The 19,453-nt window shown below is 37.9% G+C and overlaps 1 protein-coding gene across 1 annotated transcript in view; it reads left to right on the top strand.

Moving 5' to 3' along the window:
- LOC104324176 (neuroserpin) overlaps positions 1-19,453 on the top strand; it is a 53,074-nt gene that overhangs the window by 16,994 nt on the left and 16,627 nt on the right. The window contains exons 2-5 of the mRNA XM_069792789.1: positions 9,788-10,055; positions 11,819-12,049; positions 14,697-14,891; positions 15,756-15,960. Coding sequence (XP_069648890.1) covers positions 9,806-10,055; positions 11,819-12,049; positions 14,697-14,891; positions 15,756-15,960 — 881 coding nt within the window. The 5' untranslated portion in view covers positions 9,788-9,805. The remainder of the gene's footprint in view (positions 1-9,787; positions 10,056-11,818; positions 12,050-14,696; positions 14,892-15,755; positions 15,961-19,453) is intronic.

Below are 19,453 nucleotides of genomic sequence, written 5' to 3'. Positions count from 1 at the left end.
GACTCCTCTTCTGAAATCCTGATACATTTTAATTAACTTTATTTATCTTCTTGACATAGTTATACCATAGCCTGATCTTTTTCTTCTGAAGTCCTTGTGAAGGAAGCTGAACAATGTATTGAAGTATGAACTTCTGCTTTGAACTTTTTAAACAGTGTTTCACAGCTAATATATACCTTGTCTATTTAGTTATTTTGGGATGATTTCAAGACTATCATTCTTCATAATATTTTGTTGAAGACACTTAAAAATTTTCCTGAGTTGGTTGGTAGGCTTTTGAAATGCATTCAGCAAGTCTTCTCCTAAGAGACACAATTTTAAGGTACCTTTGATGCAGTATTCCCTATTCCTATGAATCACTGAATAGTGAAGGGCTCCTGTTTTGTTTTTGTTTATCCCTAATTAGTTGTCCTTCAGTCCTCCCACTTTTGAAGGTTTAAAATTGGCTATGAGAGCTTGTATAATGCCAGGCAAAGTATATAGTCTAATGTAACATATCTGAAGTGACTATGCATAAATACAGAGTTGCAAGAAAAAGTGTATGGCACCGGAAACATTGTATTCCAAACTCACTTGCTGTAAATGCTTTCAGAATATGTATTATTAATATTTTTTGGTTCTGCCGAAACTGTAATATCGTAATGCATTACAGCAATGTCTGTGACATAAGTGACAGCTTTCATCACTTATAAAACTACGCTCCAGTACAGGCAGTAACATTGCCTTTAGACTTAAACTGCAATGATTGCATCTGGCAGTTGCATATGGTGAAACTTAGCTACTGCCCTTTTAATTAAATTATAGTTGGGAGCTTGCTTCTGGGAGCTTGCTGATCAACTGAATTTCACAGTAAAATAACAGAAATGTGACTTATTGTAAGTAAGGGAATTTGCAGGACATGCAAGAGCAGGCAAGAAGTTGTTCTTGCAGCTAAAATAACTGATGGCAGTGCACCGTCTCTGTTGCTTCTGATAGAAAACGACTACTACGGAATCAGGGCACACCCTTCCTCTCCCTTCCTTTCCCAAACAGCCCTAAGGAGGTCTGAGGAAGGAAACAATGCTACTACTGTCTCATTTGGGGTATCTTCCCTAGATGGCTGCACTGTGAGTAGAGTACTGTGCTGGCCTCTTCATTCAAAAGAGAAAAAATTCCAAAAGTAGAACTTGTCAGAATTGGTTCTTGAGAGCCTCTAAGACCCAACTTCACCTCCTGTGTCTAGGCATTGTCCCTCCTTCCATAGTAAAATCAGGTCAACATCTTCACCAGAAGACCAACACGTGTGAGAGTAACCTCATTCAGAGTGGTGTATAGGACTGACAACCATCACAGAAACATTAATATATTAAAAAAAAAAACAAAACAATTTGTGTCTGGTTAAGCTGCTTCTATGGAACTTGACAGGTAGGCCCCCCCTTTCAGTCTATTGAAAGTAGATGCTATGTAGTATTTCAGTCTCTAGCCTTGAAGGTCTCCCTAGTCAGGCTTTGTTGACTTTCTCAAAAGGGCCACGTGCACACTCCCAATTCTGAGCCTTTAGAATCTCCAAATTCTCTAATAGTTCAAATTTTTTCCTTTATATAGCTTGTTTGTTTTATGTTTTCTTATTTATAGCTTTTACTTTTGGGGACACATTGTAGCTGTCACAAATAAAAGCACTATGCCAAACAATTTCTAAAAATTTTTTTCTTTTAGGCAGAAGAAACACAGAGAAATTGTATGCGGGTCCTCACAATTGCAGGCCTTATAGTAGCTGTTTTTGAAATAAGACCACCTTTTCTTAATTGTCTAGACATGGATTTAGATGGTTGCTTTAGGCTATTCAAATTTAAGTATTTTGGACAAGGCTTCTCAGCATCTCTTTTTATTTTTTAATTGGAGCTGAGGGATTATGCTTGAGGAAGCTCAGTTAAGGCAACTTTGGCTTGCATAATTGCCTCAGCAGGTTGGTGACTCAGTGCCAAGTTCCATGAAAGTTTAAAAACATTTGGGATTTAATGGTAGAAATAGTAAATATGAAAGTTTTCAGCGTACCATTTTCCTTTCAGGTTTTCGTGAAGCTTCTGGTGTTATGGGGCCCTTTAAAAAAAAAGGAAATAAAGAATCCTGAGGGGCATGCCTTGCTGTGTGTTGGAGAGCAGGATTTTAGTATGGTCCAAACACTTCTTATAGAATGACTCTTCTTTGTCTTAGTCACTATATACTAGAGGTTTAAATACCCCAGTATTTTATCTGTTGTTATTGTGCTGCGTTCTAATGAAATTAACCTCAAGGTTTCCTGCTTCAGAAGGCAGTGACTCTGTAATTGACAGATGGTGATAAAATCCCATAACTTTATTACCAATGTTTGCACAGATTGATATATGGATGCTGTTGCACATCTCTGAAACAGATTCAAACAAGCTTAATGAATCTAGATGTGTCTGTAGAGTCCCTGTTTGACAAGGTCATATGTTCACGTAAGCTAAGGATAAACATTTTTTAGGGATAAACATATTTTGCAACACAGAAAATGTAAGCATGTACCCTAATATGAAGCAGTTGACTTGCTGGCTAAGTGTAATGCGTGTCATAGCTAGCAGTTATGTGCTTGCCCGGTGTCAAGAGGCATGTATGATTTCACATTATTGTCACTACTTCCAATAACTAAACTACTTCTGGTAACCGAAGTACTTTGTAGATACCTTCATGTACTGCTTGCACTGTCCACGATGGCTGTAATTTCAAACATTTTATGGACATCTAGTTATTCTCCCATTTGCTTGGGTATATATTCTTCTGGCTATAAGCAATAATACTTCATGAATTGCCTATCTGTTGCTCTGAGAATTGGTACTTTCATTTACCTCCTATCACCTTCAGGCAGGCTGTCCTGTATCTCAACTCCATGTGTAAGCATGCCCTAGTGGATTGTGTAAGCAGAGCCACATAGCACTTGGTAGGATGTAGATTTCCCATTTAGATGCTTGATTACAGCTGTTAGCCTTTGCACTGCTGTCCCCTGTATACCTGACTGTTTTCACTTGTTATATAAAAGAAATTCTTTTTCAGGTTAAGCCAACTCAGGTTATAGCCTTGTTTCACAGTACACTGTCTGTCATTCCCCAGTGCTGGAGGGAAAGAGCAGCTGAATGAATGGGAGCAAAAGGACAATGAACAAAGTAAGCAACTGATGGGAGGAAGTGCCGCATTACTTCTGTGGGATTTTCTAGAGGTAAAACCACAACATTCCAGGTGTTAGAATACTTTACTCCAGTAATGCTAGTTGGATATGCAATTTTTGCCCGATCATTAAATAAATAAAAATCTGAAGGGTTGGATTCCTGGACAAAGCAGAAAGGATGGAAAAAAAAATTCTTACATTGTTCTGCGGTACAAACTGATCGAGTGAATTTGTAAGAATCTTGAGATTTGTGGTAGCAGCCGGGTTCTCCTGTTGTTGCAGGGCAGCATGCCCGAGGCAAGCCTAAACAAGTCCAGGAGCTCTTCCGTACCACTGTGTACTTCCTTTGCACATCCTTCGGGGTAGCCATGACAACCACCGCCTGGTCCTGGTGAACAGCTAATGATCTTGCTAACTGCTCAGTGCATCTCTGCTCAGCTGGTGTTCACTGGTTTCTTTTTGGAGGGAGAGTTGTGTTGATTTTCTAAATTGTTATTATTAGTTATGCAGTACCTTTGTCTTTGATATTGTATTGTTTTATATGATTGCCAACAAGAAATCATCTAGCGTAAAGGTGCCGCCGGCAATTATTGTGTTTACTAACTGGCAAAGCGGTAACGGCTAAATTTCACTAAACTTGCATCCTTTCGTATTTAATCTGTCACAAACATGATACAGTTTTGGTTGAGTTTGAGGGGAAGGAGGAAGTACCCAGCACATAGTGTTGTTGGTTTTGGTTTTTGGTTTTTTTTTTTCTCTGGCCAGCAGGGCTTGCTCCCCAAGTAAATTCATCTCTCGCTTTATAAAATTGTTCTGCCAGGCTTCTGTCTGTTCCTGCAGATGCTCTTCTTTGCAGGAGAGAATGTGATCAGTCTTGTTACCACACTTGCTTTTCTCCCCAAGCTTTTCCTTTATATACTGATCAGAGAGAATCTGCAGTTTTTCTCATTTGTGCTTCCCACACCTTTGGTGTTTAGCTTGCATGTAGCCAAGAGTAATCTTTAAGGCAACTAATCTTTGTTTAGTCTCTGTGTGCTGAGGAGCTAAGGCAATATATCACAGCTTTATTTTGTAGGTTTTTAAAGCCATTAATGAGTTTATAAAACCCACAGTCTGTAAAGGTGTAAAAGACAAGGAAATTATAACCTCTTTTTTCAACCTGTCTGGCATGTGCAAGGTACTGGAATTCAACCCTTAACTGAATTTTTGGCACCTTCCTAGACCGAGTCCAATTCTCGTTGTTTCAAAGTTCACGGTACTTCATCGCTGTGAACTCAGTTTGAGTTTGTTGATATGATATCTCTCAAAATATCTCGGCTTACAGAGGATGCTTGCCCCTTTTGCATTTTTCTGAAAGCATATGTAATGAACTGAATAGTTCAGAGTTTGTGGGTGTGAGGGGGCGATGTTGTTCTACTTCCTCTTAGTCATTCCAGCCTTATGCTTGGGGAAAGGCAAGAACTATAGTTAATCAGTCCTGTATTCTAGCCTATGAATGTTTTTCTTCAAACGTTATTAGAACTGGTGTTCCTTCTGCCCATGTACAGGAGTACATCTGTGCTGGCCAGAGGGCAAACGAACAGGAATGCTGCCCTTAAAGTGAGCTGGTTGTGACCTGTTGTGGAAATGCAGTAGGTTGAATTTCAGGACTGATGAAATCTCTACAGAAGGTTTCTGAAATTTTGAATTAAAAGTTTCCTGGGAATTGAACCAGTCATGACCTCTCAATGCAAGTACCTACTGAACGACATATATCTCAAGTCTCTTTTTTATTAACGTGTGAGGGAAGTGACAAAAAATAAGAAAAAATCAGAAGGAGGAGTGCCTTTCATTTAAGCTGTCTCCAAGAAACTCTTAAACCCTGTACAGAACAGTGTCCAAAGGCAAAAGACGCCCCCAGACAAAACAGGCGTGTCTATGTACCCGGAGCAGAAATGCCAGAAGAATCACGTAGGAATGTGAAACTGAGTGGAGTTGGTGTTGAAATAAAGAAGCGTGTGTATGTTAAGAGAAGCTGATTTACATTGAAGTTGTGGTAAAAGTCGCCAAATAACACCTGCACAGGCATAACTGTCCAGTAAGGTCTCATTGGGAGGTACAGGTGTTTCTCAGGTTTTTGAAGCAGTACTGCACTGTTTAGTGTTCTGTTGCTGCTTTTTTCCCTGAGAACAGTTGCAAGCAAGAGCTAAGCTAATACTCTGACATACCTCTGTAGCAAGCGATGATTTGTGATGCACAATTGTTTTTCAAGAAGAGGCTATTGCAAGGAGAGTGTTTCTGTATTCGCACTGATTCTTTGATTGCCTGGTGGGAGAGAGTGTTGTTCGTGCATCAATTAAGATAAAATAAAACAAAACCTAGGTTCTGTCTGAGACTGGCCCTCAAATGAGGAATTCATATCTTTGGTCTTACTTTCACTCCTCAATCACATAGATGTTAATTTGAAAAGCTTTTTTTCATTTGTATAGGTAGCCAATAAATGCAAAATGCACGGAGTAACATTTGAAACTGATGGTTCTTGATTTTTTTAAACATTGTTCAGTGTGGACTTGGACTCCTTTTCAGCTGATACAGTATTATTTAACTAGATTTCATTGATGCAGAACAGCAATGACAGCAATGTACTGCTGATGACTCTTCCTCAGAGTCTAAAAAGACTGACTAAAAAGTTTGATGATGCTCATGGGAATTGTTTAACTTCTTGGACATATGTTACATAATGTTCAGCTTAATTTCCTTCACTTAAGATATGTTTGTGAATAAGGTACAGTCAATTTAAAAAAATGCTCTCTGTACTGCTGCAGAAACAAAGCAGAGTGCCCTCGACTCTTACTGAAGAGAGATGCTGAGAACATGCTGCACCATAATAGGTGCTCAGCTGTTCATTGGATCAAGACCTGCTGCATGAAGAGGCATGAGGAAGCATAAAACCAAAAGTAATATAGCCTAAAGTAAGGCAGAATCAGAGAAGCAGTAACTGGTATGACTAGAATGATAATTAAGAGCTGGGTTCCCAGTTGTCAGTAGAACAGTGTATGCTTGTACCAGAAGTGCAAGAAGAATTGAACCGAAGAATTTACCGCAGACATCTTGGATTAGATGGATAAGATCAGACCATTTTCATATTGGCTGGCAAGGATTAATCAGATGTGTGTTCTGTTTTACAGCCTTCTCCCTGCTGACCATTACCTACCATCTGACCATCTTCAGTTTGCTTTAAAACATCTTCCCTTGCATTGTACTCTTATTCATACATTGTGAGAAAGCCGTATTTTCACAAGTATCTTAGGAGAACGCTGCCAGCAAAAGAGCTGGTCACATCCTCTGCCTACACCTGGGTGCTCATTCCCGCCTCCCTGACTCTCTTCCTTTTCCCTGGATGTGTGTATGGGGAACTTCACTGTGAGCTCTGCTGGAAAACCTCTCAAGACTAAAAGTGATGTGGAAGGGGCACGAGGCAAATCCAAATTGTTTGGCTTTAATTCATTCTGACTGGGAACTTTAATTCTGCACAGCTTAACCTCTTGCATTGCCATCAATAGGATTTAAGCATGTATTTAAAAACTAAGTTTAAGTTTGGTACTTTCTCTTGTAAGAGCATTTCAGTATAAATTTTATTTGTCCCCATCTATGTACTTACTGTATGTTCTGTCCAACTAAATAATTAAAAACATTTTAACTTTATTATTTCACATGAGGAGCTTTTCTAGAGTGGTCAGGAAGAAAGATTACTTTGATTTGTATATAATTTGGGGGGGGGATTTTAGCATTGTCTGATACCAAATATTTTATTAGCATTCAGTAGTCTAACCTACATGTCAAGCACTTCATTAAGATGTAAAAACTTCCTCCCTCCTTCCCCCCTGCGATTATTTAAGCCTGTCTGGCAACAGCATATATGACAAATATCTGTGATGGAGTGCTGAATAGCTGCCTCTGCAAATAAAAGACTGGGGAAATTCTCTTTTTTAAAATTGAAGATTATCTCACATCCGTTGTAACCTTGTCAGGTCTCAAAGTGAGCTTAAACAATTCTTGATACGGAGGGGGAAAGCTTAGCTATCTGTATAATTGCATCCATGTTGAGCAACACAACTTGTTTGCTTAGATTAGGATGTGAGATTCCCCAAATTTGCAGGCCAGTTTAAAAGCCATGATGATGCTTTGGGTTCGTCCTCAACAAAATAAAGGTGAGCTTCTGCTTATCTAATTTTTTAAGTACCTTTTTTGACACCGCTATAGACCACCTGCGTGATGTAAGTTTATAAGCCTTTCTTGCCTTTTACAGCTTTTAGGATGAGAGAGTAATACCTGGGCTCAGTCTATCACAGTGATGTGCTGAATGAAGTCTTACGTTATGTAACACTGGGAGAGAGGCGTGCTTCTTTTTTTTCTAAAGAAATCTAGAATGCCCATGATCCCAAAGAAAACAGAGAAATCCAGTTATTTCCTATAACAGAAACTTTAAGATCCTGAAGTCAATAATTAATAAATGGACAGGTTAAAAAAAAAAAATTAACTGCTATTAAGAAAAGCAATTATTGGGGATGTTCAGGGTATGTTGATAATGTTTTGGACAATAAAAAGACTGTCTCAGTGTTTATGAAATAAATAGTGATGGTCATGGCTCAGACTGAAGTGTTCTCCGTTGGGCAGCAGTGAAGTGCTGCATAGTTTTATAAGTGTACTGAAATATGTAGTCATCAAGTAATAAGCACAATATGAAGCTGGTGCTTTAGGCTTATATGACTTATTCTGTGCCATTCTTAAATAGAATAAGAGTCTTCGGTGGAGATTTTGATATCTTGCTAAGAATCGGAGAAAGATTGATCAGGTAGTCCAGAGAGATGAAGTGATGCCAGCATAGAGGAGGACTTTTTAGAAACTGAGAAGAGGGGCATATTTCTTACATATATGGAAGCAATCATCAGAAAGGAGATGTGGGGCAGGGGAGAAGCAAGGCTCTAGCTACTGTGTCTCACTAAGAGTCTGTCCTTTTCCCCTGAAGCATGTGTGATTGCTGCACTGGTTCATCTATTTAAATTTCTCAGTGAAAAAAAAAACAAAAGGCTGATCCATGGCTAGGGGACAGGAAGAATCTTAACTAGTGACTGCATTAGTTGCTGCCAACGCACGTATGTGCACCCTGTTGCTTTTTATATTTTCTCAGCTATAAAATGTGAGTAATAATGCTTAAATTATGTATCGTTCAGTGTTCTGCGAGTTAATTAGATAATGCTACATAGTCCTTTGAAGATGAAATGCATAATATAAATGTTGTATAAAGCTTACTGAGGGTCTCTGTGTCAGGTAGGTAGAAACCCATGGTAACTGCAGACACAGGAGAACTGAGAAGCATAAGGCAGAGGCACTTGGGCTGGCTGCATGCAAATTGACTTCAGTCGAGCAACAGAATAGCACATTCACACAAATTTGTCCCATGCTGGCAAGGCCTGCAGACTGGCACAACAACATGTAAACACTTCTGGACTAAAGCTTTTAGTCTTGTACTGTCTAACCTACTGCTTCAGGAATCTTTGCTTTGTTATGTGCTAGAAATACCATAAGTGGCAAAGAGAAGGAATTGAAATGCAAGCTCTGTTGTCTTGATATTTCTGACTTGAGACATTTGGCAGTAGCAGGTCAGATGCTAAGGTAGCATGAAGTTTAAAGGGAAAAACGGAAGGATGGAGACATATGTACACAGCTTCAGGAGCTGGAATTTTAATACCAATAGTTGTGCGATGAACTAAACTGGGATAGAGTGAGAACTGCTGCTTACTGAAGCGTTTTAGCAAAGCTTGGAGGATGGATTAGTCAAAAGCATTAGTGCTAACCTTTTTTCTGTTTAGTTTACTTTCTTGTTTCCCCTGTTGGATCTTTCTCACTGGTGTGTACAGGAACTTTATCCCCTAAAGATCTCTGAGCAGGTGTTGTCTCTTAGCTAGCATAACTACCCAACTTTTCACTGTTATTTACTAGCAAAAGGGATTTCATCTGGTAACTAAAGCATGACTGACTTTTCTTTCAAAGAATTTTTGGCTGCTTGCCATGTGTTTTGCAACTGAGCAACATCATGGTACGTTTCATTTGTCACTGGTGTCAGCAAGCTCTCTTACAGTGCTTGAAATAGTTTTACCAGTTTGGGGCTTAGAGTGACTTAGATGAGTAAGTTGCATCTTACTGGAAGGTCAAATGAAAGAAATGCGGATTTATAGGTCTCCTTGGTGGAAAAAGTACAGAAACGCATGCCAATTCCAGATCAGCATTGCTTAACAAAGACAACAGCAAAATTAAAAAGTAAAAGTAGGAAAGGTGTTGCTATGTCTTTGAGATCTTTTTCTGTAGAAGCCATGTTTTTGTTAATCTATGGCTGAAAGTTCAAAAACATATAATTACATAATGAAGTAGGTTATTTTTTCAAATATAGATCATTACTTCAGTTTGAACAGTATATGTATTAGTGTCTCCTCCCAATAACTGAACTGTGCCTTGAACTCTGACTAGTTTTTTTTCCACACAGATTTAAGACTAAAACATTTACTATTCTTTTTTTTCCTCAAGTTGAATCTTTTATTACTTAAACAGGGTTAACTTTTATTTTCTCTAAAACTTATCTTGCAGATCTTAGAATCTCAAGACATGTATTTCCTTGGACTGTTGTCTTTGCTTGTTTTGCAAAGCAAAGCCTTCAAGACAAATTTTCCTCATGAAACCATTGCTGAGCTTTCTGTGAATGTTTATAATCAGCTGCGAGCTGCAAGAGAAGATGAGAATATTCTTTTCTCTCCTCTGAGCATCGCAATAGCCATGGGAATGGTAGAGCTCGGAGCCCACGGAACCACTTTGAAAGAAATTCGACATTCCTTGGGTTTTGACAGCTTAAAAAATGGTAAGGCCTTTTAATCATGTTTTACGATGGGGCTTTTTGTCTTAAAGAAACAGATGGCAATGCCTGAACGACGATGGAAGTGGCTCGGTCGTGTCCATGGGTTATTAATCAGTAGGCTTCTTGGCATCCTGTTTGATGGCCTGAGCATGCTGAAGCGTGCTTTGGAGGATTCTGCATAAGCTGAGAGGCGCTAACATACAACCCTGGCTTGGGCACCTGAATCATAAGCAATTACAGTTAACTGTTGATCTTGCTTTCTGTCTGCAAAATAAGCTTGCCTTTGCCTTCGGAGTTATAAGAAGATTTTTAGGAGCATTCTTTTTAGGGATTATAATGAAACCTGAAAAGGAAAGCAGTGGTTCTAGCAATATTGCTTATAAGAAAGTAAGAAAATCTTAGTAATTTAACTGGAACTGTCTCTTACTTTGACAGAACTTGTTTGGTTCTTGTAGGTAGAACCTGTAGATTGTTTATCCTAATTCTATGTTGCTAATGTTCTGTCTGCATTGCATAATGTTGCATACAGATATATAAGCTAATTTAGGAAATATGAAAGTCTTGATTGTTTCAGCACAATATGCCACGTGTTCCCATCAGCCTTTCTGAGAAACAGGATTCACTTATTTAGCAGAGAACAATACTACCACACCGTCCTGTTTGTAGTATGGGATGAGCTAAGTCATGCATCTGGATGTACTGCTGTGCTGTGGAGTGCCAGCACACTCTGTTAGTGCAAGCAACTGTAATATGACTGCAAATGGAGGGCTTGAATGAATGGCAAAAAATGACTTTGAAGAGGCAATTTCTATGAATTTTGATATCAAAGTAATTGGTTTAAAACCTGAATGAGATTTCTCATTCATACAATGTACTGGACTTCTAAGTCTTCAGTGAAAGGATCTTGGGGAGGAATTTCTGAATACAAGTGTTTGAGATGTCTGCGCAGTGGTACTGTTGAACACAATGTCTCTCTGTGGAGACCACAGCACATATAAAACATCGGTAAATTATCTCTTAGCTATAATTGAAGAAGTTATGCAGTTGATTTGAGCTGGGCCGTTCACTGTTCTTGCATATGAGTGATATTCAGTGAAAGTACTCCAATGATTTCTGCTTGGAATATATCATTGCATTCAATTTTTAAGTTTTGGCATTGGTTTTGTTGTTTTTTTTTTTTTTAATTAGGAATTTCAGCTTCAGGTAGATGATACAACAGTACAAGCTTCCTATCTTAAAGCAGACTACTTTAATCCTACTCAGGATTCCTCATTACCCAAGCAAATGATTCTGTCTACCCCATGCAGGATCCTGGGAAATTCTAGACCTGTTTTTTGCAGAGAGAAGTCTGTGGGGAAGTCCTTAGCTTCAAAACTTGAAGTTCATTTTTCCTTAAACAGCTGGGTTTTAGGATGTAACAAAAATTCTGTTAAGGATTTGTGGTGGCAAGACATACAAGTGTCACTTGTAAGAATAATATTTTAATTACTCTTTTAATGTTAAAAGGATTAACATTGATAGCTTTGTCTGTGATGGGATCCAAGTGTCTCGTTAATTGTGCTAATTATAGGTAGTAGAAGAAATAAGCTCTAAATAATATGTTCTGCCTTGTAGATTGTTCTTTCAGATCTGAAGGTGTGTGTAGGTTTAGAAACAAGTTTATTAAAAAAAACCCACAGCTTGCTTTTTTTTCCCCCCATAAAATGTCTTTGTGAATTTCCAGCAGAAAAAACATGGAAACACTGAAGCTGTTTTTCTTTCCTCAGGTGAGGAGTTTACCTTCCTGAAGGACCTTTCTGATATGGCAACTACTGAAGAAAGTCATTATGTTCTCAATATTGCTAACTCTCTCTATGTGCAGAATGGATTTCATATCAGTGACAAATTTCTGCAGTTGGTGAAAAAATACTTTAAAGCTGAAGTAGAGAATATAGATTTCAGCCAAAGTGCAGCTGTAGCTACCCACATCAATAAGTGGGTGGAGAATCATACAAATAGTAAGTCCACGTCATTCTTCTATATACTTTCTGCAGTAAGTGTTTGTGTTTCCAAAGTTATACAGTGTTGTTGAATTGTTGCCTTGGCTTTTATCTGTTCTGTTTGAGACTAAAGTATCTCCTCCCATAAAAAGAACTCTAGCATCAGCTCTTTGTGAAGTTTTTTTTTTTTTCCTGTGCAGGAATGATCTGTCTTAAGTAATATTAGCTATTGCTAATCATATAGTAGTATCTGGCTGAATATTTTTCCCCATCTTACTATGTTGAAGTACCTGTAACATTTATTGAAGGAGAATGTTTTAATAGTAGGCTTTTTAATAGTATTGTAATATTGATTTTGGTATTAAATTACAAAAAAAAAAGATAAGTACTACTGCTAATTGCAGAAAAGTTGTCTACAAAGGGGTTATTAGCCTAGGCTTTGGATGTATGGAGTATTGCTAGTTCCCTGAGGAACTCAAAGTTACAAGGTACTTAGAAATTAGAAAACGAAGAAATAAAAAAGATAATTTTGAACCACAAAATCAGACCCTGTAATGTAATCTTTTCCAATGTGAGGAAACTAGATAGCATGTTGAGAGAGTAGTTGATTTCAGGAAGACCGTCAACAGAGTTTCACAACAAAAATTTGCAGCAGGGGAGTAAGCACAAAAAACACAGTTGTAAATAAGCATATTCAGATCTGCGTGATATAGTGCTCGCTTTGCTTGTGGAATCCCAAAGATGTGACATTTTCTGAATACATGTAGAGTCTCAAGGTACGGGAGCAAAGTTAGTCCCCTGTTGTACGGATCAAAGCATAATCTTATTCTAGTTCATCTGACACTCTGGAAGTTGATATTTTAAGAGTAATTCAACAGGGGCCTGTTGTACCATTGTAAGTCTGAAGGTACCAGAATCCTCTGTAAGGAATTAACATGTCCTCATGTAGTCTGAGCATTTAAGAATCCATAATGCTTTATGGAAATGTATGGCACCAAAGTGGAAAAACACCTCATATAATGCTTTTATTCCATTTTGGAAATGATCTGTTTTTTCCAAGGGAAAATTGCAGCTATTATATTCATAGTAAATTCTGCCCTTTATCTCAAGCTACAGAAATAGAGGCAATGTGAGTGATGCAGCAGATTGCAGTGTTTTCAGAGAAACGTGGTGTCTGTCTGAATGAAAAGTAAAATTCTCTTTCTTGTAGAAAGAACAGCAAGTTCTCCTGCTTAACACCTGCCACATGTGCTGACCGAGCTCATAACCATTGCCCTGGAAGGAGCTGTGCAGAACTAACAAAGGCGGCTGTGGGTCTCAGTGTTAGGTTGCAATAGTAACGGTCCCTCAGCCTAGTCTCTGACCACTAGATCTCATTCTCTCCTGCCTGCCAGCTCTGACAGAGGAGGCTCACTTTCTCATTAGGAAAGGGGTACAAGACAGGCAGGTTTCCAATTCTAGCATGTTAAGCGTGATGGGAGGCTTGGAGCAGAAAACATAACTGTGAAAGTTTCTCTGGCCAGAAAAATTCTTAACATTATATTAGTGTATTTACAAGATGTGGCTGAAAAATATAAGGGAATATGATGTACCGAATAGGAACAGAAAAACTTCTTAATTTTTCCTTTTTTTTTCCAACCACGGAGAATGAGTATGGCAGTATCGGTCACATCTCATTTCCAAGAACGTTCTAGATAAAATGAATTACAAACAGCAACCCAGAAGAAATACTGCCTATGGTACACAAATTTCAGACCAGTTAGTCAGTGTCATATGCTCCAGAAAGCAGAATTAATTTGTGTGTTAAACCATGGATTAAGAAGTAATAATCAGACTGAGGAGTGTGTTTATTTTAACACCTTGCATTGCAGTATCAGTTAAAAATAGAAGTGAGCAAGGAAGCTATCTGAAGTAGGCTGTAATTCTTCAAGAATAGTGACAAATCTGGTCAGTGCACCAAATTTAACAAACTCAGAATTATTTTGCTGAAAAGCAAGCCATTTAAGATGAGCTAAAGCAGGTAATGTACTGTATTCTGATGTAAATGACTTATTTAGGAGTAGGAGCAAAGCAGCTGCCATGCTCAGCTGACATACCTCCCATGAATAGAGCAGATGCTAGATGTTTTTCTCTTTTGCTTTTCAAGAGCTAATGTCAGTGGAACAAATGCTGTGAATTTATGTGGTTTTTTTATGATTACTCCTTACTTTGAAGTCAGTAGGACATTACTGAAACTGAATGCTTCCTTCAAAATTGGCCCAGGTGAGGTTCCAGTGGGTATTCTTATACACTTCAAATTAAGCACCCATTTAAGTGCTTCTTTGGATTGGAGCCAAAGTTTGTAGAAGTTCTGACCTTAAGACAATTGTGCTGAACTGTATTATAGCACCAGTGTAAACATTCCTTATGTGACCCCTTTTTCACGTGGTTTCATTGTAGGATATATTTATGTAGTGATCAAGAAACAGTTGACTAACATGTACTTGATGGAAGGGTTTATGCACCTACACTGTGATTTTAGGTTTACAAAACACTGGTAGTTTAATTTGAGATTTAATGAAACATCTGAATTGGAAATTACATGTTAGCACAGCTTTTTATTTTCTTGCATTTTTCAAGCTAAGACAGCTTTGACATGCAGACTGACAGTTGGTTTTCTTCTTAGATATGATCAAAGATTTTGTGTCTTCAAGAGATTTTGGTGCTCTAACTCATTTGGCTCTCATCAACGCAATCTACTTTAAAGGCAATTGGAAATCACAGTTCAGACCTGAAAATACAAGAACTTTTTCTTTTACTAAAGATGATGAAAGTGAAGTGCAGATTCCAATGATGTACCAGCAGGGAGAGTTTTACTATGGTGAGTTGAACCTTTAGCAATTTAAAGCTAGTAAGTCTTACCTTAATAGGTTTGTTGCAGTAATGCTCATTTGTATTGTTGTCAGTTCTTTCACCTAGAATTTTAAATGTGGTGTTTGTCCAGTGAAGGGATTCTGATTTTGATGTCTTTTCATAATATGCATGCTTGTGTATTATAACTAGATAGCAACATTTATAATGACCTCTTTCCTGAATACTTTTTTAGATATGTGTTTGGTGCCACATGGTGGATTTCAGAATGTTTATCTATTATATCTAACCTTTTTACATTTCTTGTGAGCTAGTCCTGCTTCTCACTAAAATATTTTTCTTGTGCTGTGCTAACTATGAAAATGAATAATGTTTGCTCATTACTGTTGTAATATCCTTAGAAAGGTAAAATAGGGGTTCTTTGAACAGTAGAACTAATGATTGTTTTTATCCTGAGCTTGAACTCTAAGTCGGTTCTACGGTGTCTAACGTTGGCAGTATTTCACTCAGTCTCATCATTGAAAAATTGTCTCTCCTGAATAAAAAAACCTCTGCCCATTTCCATAAAACTCTTGGCAGCCTTAACAACTTTTAGACTTCTCTGTCTAACCAGTGGAAGTTAGGTAATAGGTTTAGTAGTGTGATTATCTACAAACTGTGATTGCATAAGCTTGTTTTCTTCAAGAAAGCAGATGTAAGCCTCAAATCCTGTGATGAAGAAACCAATATAAATTTTATACAGAATAAAGATGGTCATTTCTAGTTCCAGGATCTAGTAAATACTGCCTAGTATTAGCCTTTTATTTTTCCCCTATCTCCAGTGAAGACAAGAAAATACTACTGATAGCTTTTTATTGTTGTTTTTCTCTTTTAGGAGAGTTCAGTGATGGCTCCAATGAAGCAGGTGGTATCTATCAAGTTCTGGAAATACCATATGAGGGAGATGAGATTAGTATGATGATCGTTCTTTCCAGACAGGAAGTTCCACTGGTCACATTGGAACCCCTGGTCAAAGCCTCGTTGATTAATGAATGGGCTAATTCTGTAAAGAAGCAAAAAGTGGAAGTGTATTTACCAAGGTGAGAATATGCTGCCATGTCAATAGAAGGGGAAAGACTGCATTCAAATTGATTGGAGTAGCAGAGTAGGTAAAATTTGAACATCTTGATCAAGTCTGCAGTTATGTAGCACCCATGCAAAGGTTGCTTTGACAAGACAGCCTAGGGGGCATGCAGTGCAGAATGATGGTTGTTTGAGCAACAGATGAGCACTGCATTTGCACCCCTTTCATATGTAAGCTCCAGAAAGGAGAATTTCATCATCAGGAATATATCTACCTTGAGTGATGTTCAGAGTATTGCAGAACTCATTACTGGTAAGTTCCGTTTACACAGGAGCCATAGAAATATTGCAAGTCTGAATTAACTAAAGCTAAAATGTATCATTTAGGTCCTAATTAGATTTCTATGTGCTGCTAATTTAAAAAGTTCTAATGGTGTGTGTCTGTGTATATACAAATGGTTGAGTGTTGAGAGGTAATTCCAGTCAATTTGTGTCTTTTGTCTTTTTTCTTAGTTGTAATAAGTGCTGGTTTCTTTTTCCTTAGAGGAGCAATAGAGTAACAAGACATTACTACCAGAAGGGATGAAACTTCTGTCAGTTCATTTACAGACATAACTTGTGTGAGCTCAGTGACATATTTGCTGACATATACCACTTAGTAATCTTTCCTAGAATTCTGTTTCATCTACCTTTGAATATTTTTCATGCTTGCCCTACACTTGACTTAGTAACAGAGTTGTTTACTACTAAACGTCACTAATAATGTGTAGTTGGATCATGCTGTCCTTCAAATGATTCATAACAATTTCATTGAAGTGTTTATATAACAATATGGCACAAGTTTGATGTGGATCACTTCTACTTATTCTACTTTTGTGGCACTGTGCAGCGGGTACATGGCAGCTGAAAAAATAAACTGTAGTGAATCCTTTTAATCATGAAAGTAGTTCTTTGTTTTCAGGTGACTTGGAGATTTGAGTTTGTTATATTTCACATGTAAAGAGATGGGCAAGAATCCCTGCAGTTAATCAGCTTCCTTTCCAAAGCAAAGACCACTTTCAAGAAGCTAACTGCAGCTAAGCACAATAAAACAAGGCTAGCCAGGATAAATTAGTTGAGATGGAGTGGTGCTGTCAGTCTGTCCTGATTCCAGCTCGAGATGGAATTCCATTTCTCTTTAAAGCTGTTACACTTGCAGCCAGAGTGGCAAGGCAACGGCAGCATTTGGGGGCTATTTTTCTTTGCCCCACAGTAAGAGTTCCATTCTTTTCTAAGTAGCATTTCCTTTGAAGAAGCATGGAGAGCAGCAAAGAGCTGTGTTGCAGATTTTATACAAACTGAACCTACTGTACACTATTCCTGTGGGTTTTGTTTGTTTTTCTCTTGGAGCTTTAGATCCCAGGAGCTTTAGTATTAACAGCCCCTCAGAAATGAGGGGAGGGGTGTTTCTCCTAGGCTATTTCTCCTGCAGGCTTGGGCAAACATTACCTAGATGTTAATGAAAAGTAAAATATGAGGATTCTTCCATCCCTTAAGCTTTCCTTTTATAACTGGAGCATTTCACAGCCTATGCGTCAGGTGCTAAAGTTGGACATCTTGTCTCAAAGAATTTCTAGAGTGCGAGATCCACAATAGAAGTCGTTCTCCATTGATTGTATAGGGAATCTGTGAAAACTAGCTTCCAAATTTAAGAAGCTTAGGTATCTAAAGTTAAATGCATGAATGTCATTGAAAACATATTAATTATGTTTATGACTCGACTTAAGTTTATAGAGGTAGTTTTGGGTTTTAGATTGCTTTTAACCAAAAGCAGAGACTGTAGGATGCTCTGTAGCCATGTTCTCAGAAGTGAGTTTGAGGCCTAGGTTTTCTGTGGTCATAAAATGTCCTTATTTATTCCATACTCAGGCTAGTTGTCATGCCTGTCTCTCGTATCCAAGAACCTCAAAGAACTTGGTAAACACTGGTGAGTTAAGGCTGTACAAAGGCAAAACAGTACAATGAGGTGCTATTACCTTCACTATTTTCAGATTATAAAAGATAACTATCATGAGCTTGAAATTCCATGTAGTAATACTGCAGTTTCCTTACAAAAATTCCAAAGATTAATTGCATGTTCCTAAGGTGTTGGATTTCCATTAGGGATTCAGAGGTGATCTACAGGATTTTATCAATGCTCTAAATAAACACTTCATAAATATTTTATGCTCTGACTCAGAAAGCCATGTTATGAAATGTGGCCTGCGGGCTCTGTCCTCTGAGAAATTGAAAGCAGCAGTGGAATAAAATTAAATTTTTATATCCTGAAAGATGCTATCCAATTATAAAGTGAACATTTTTTAAACTTATACATTTGTAATAAGACCTGAATGACTAGCCAAAGCAGAGTTAATCACAACTTTCCAATTTCTGTCTACATTATCTGTGTGCAAATGAAATTGTGTATTATTCCTCTTAATAGCAAAGGAGAGATTTGTACAGAATTGTTAAATTATACTTTCTCATTTTCATTTTCAAATCATTGTTTCCAGCTTAACCCAGACTAAAGTGATCAACATTTTAATCCACTTTTTGCATAGGAGTGAAACAGACCATGAATCTAATTTACAAAGGTGTCTCTCTAACATAAATTATTTGAAGAGCATAGGAGGAACTAGTACCTAATAACACTGCTACAGTCTGCAGATCTCCTCTTACGGATTGTTCCAGTGTGCCCAGCTCTTTATAATGACTTTCTTGCTTTTTTATACTTTTAAAATACCTTAAAAATGCCTTAGATGACGTTGAAATTGTAAGTTGTTTTAGCTGAAGGTTTTTTTCTCAGAAAAAAAAAGAAAAACCAAAAAAACAAGCCCCCAAACTCCACAAAAACTAAAACAGCAGCAGCAACAAAAACCCCAAACCAAAAAAACCCAGACATTCCCCCCCCTTTTTTTTTTTTTTAACATGCTCTCTTGAGTCCCCTTTTCATGAGGAATAGGCCAGTGCTGATTGTTCTTGAGATAGTCCCGGAAGAGGCATAAAACTGTCCCACTGAAATACTTACTTAGCCAACTTCTGCAGCCCATATTTAGCCCTGGATAGAAGGACCTTGCCAGAAAAAGAACCATAATCTGCCTTGCATCACCTGGTCAGAGCAGTTGTATGGAGGTTTTGATTTGTTTTTGCTGTTGGGGGCAGGGGGCTTTGCTTGCATTGTTTCTTTTCAGGCTATTAAATCATGCAGGCTAGTTCTAGCACCTCAGGCCAACGTAGCTGAAATTCCAGCCAAAATGTTGGAATTTATATCAGTTGGCAGCTTCGTATTGTAGACTGCTTGCTACGTTAAAATAGTGATTCAGATCCTGAGGGCCTGTTCTCCAAGCAAGAATATTGTTGATTTCAAGCAGTGGAGCCATTCCTTTGTTTGCTTTTTTTCTGCAGAATTTAATGTATTAGAGCCAATCTGAAAACTTGGAATTTCTTGCTTTTGCTTATTCAGAACTCTTAGTAATTTTTGAGATTATAGCC

This window comes from Haliaeetus albicilla, chromosome 9 (genome assembly GCF_947461875.1).
Source record: "Haliaeetus albicilla chromosome 9, bHalAlb1.1, whole genome shotgun sequence".
NCBI lineage: Eukaryota > Metazoa > Chordata > Aves > Accipitriformes > Accipitridae > Haliaeetus > Haliaeetus albicilla.
This window is presented reverse-complemented; position numbering and strand designations above follow the sequence as displayed.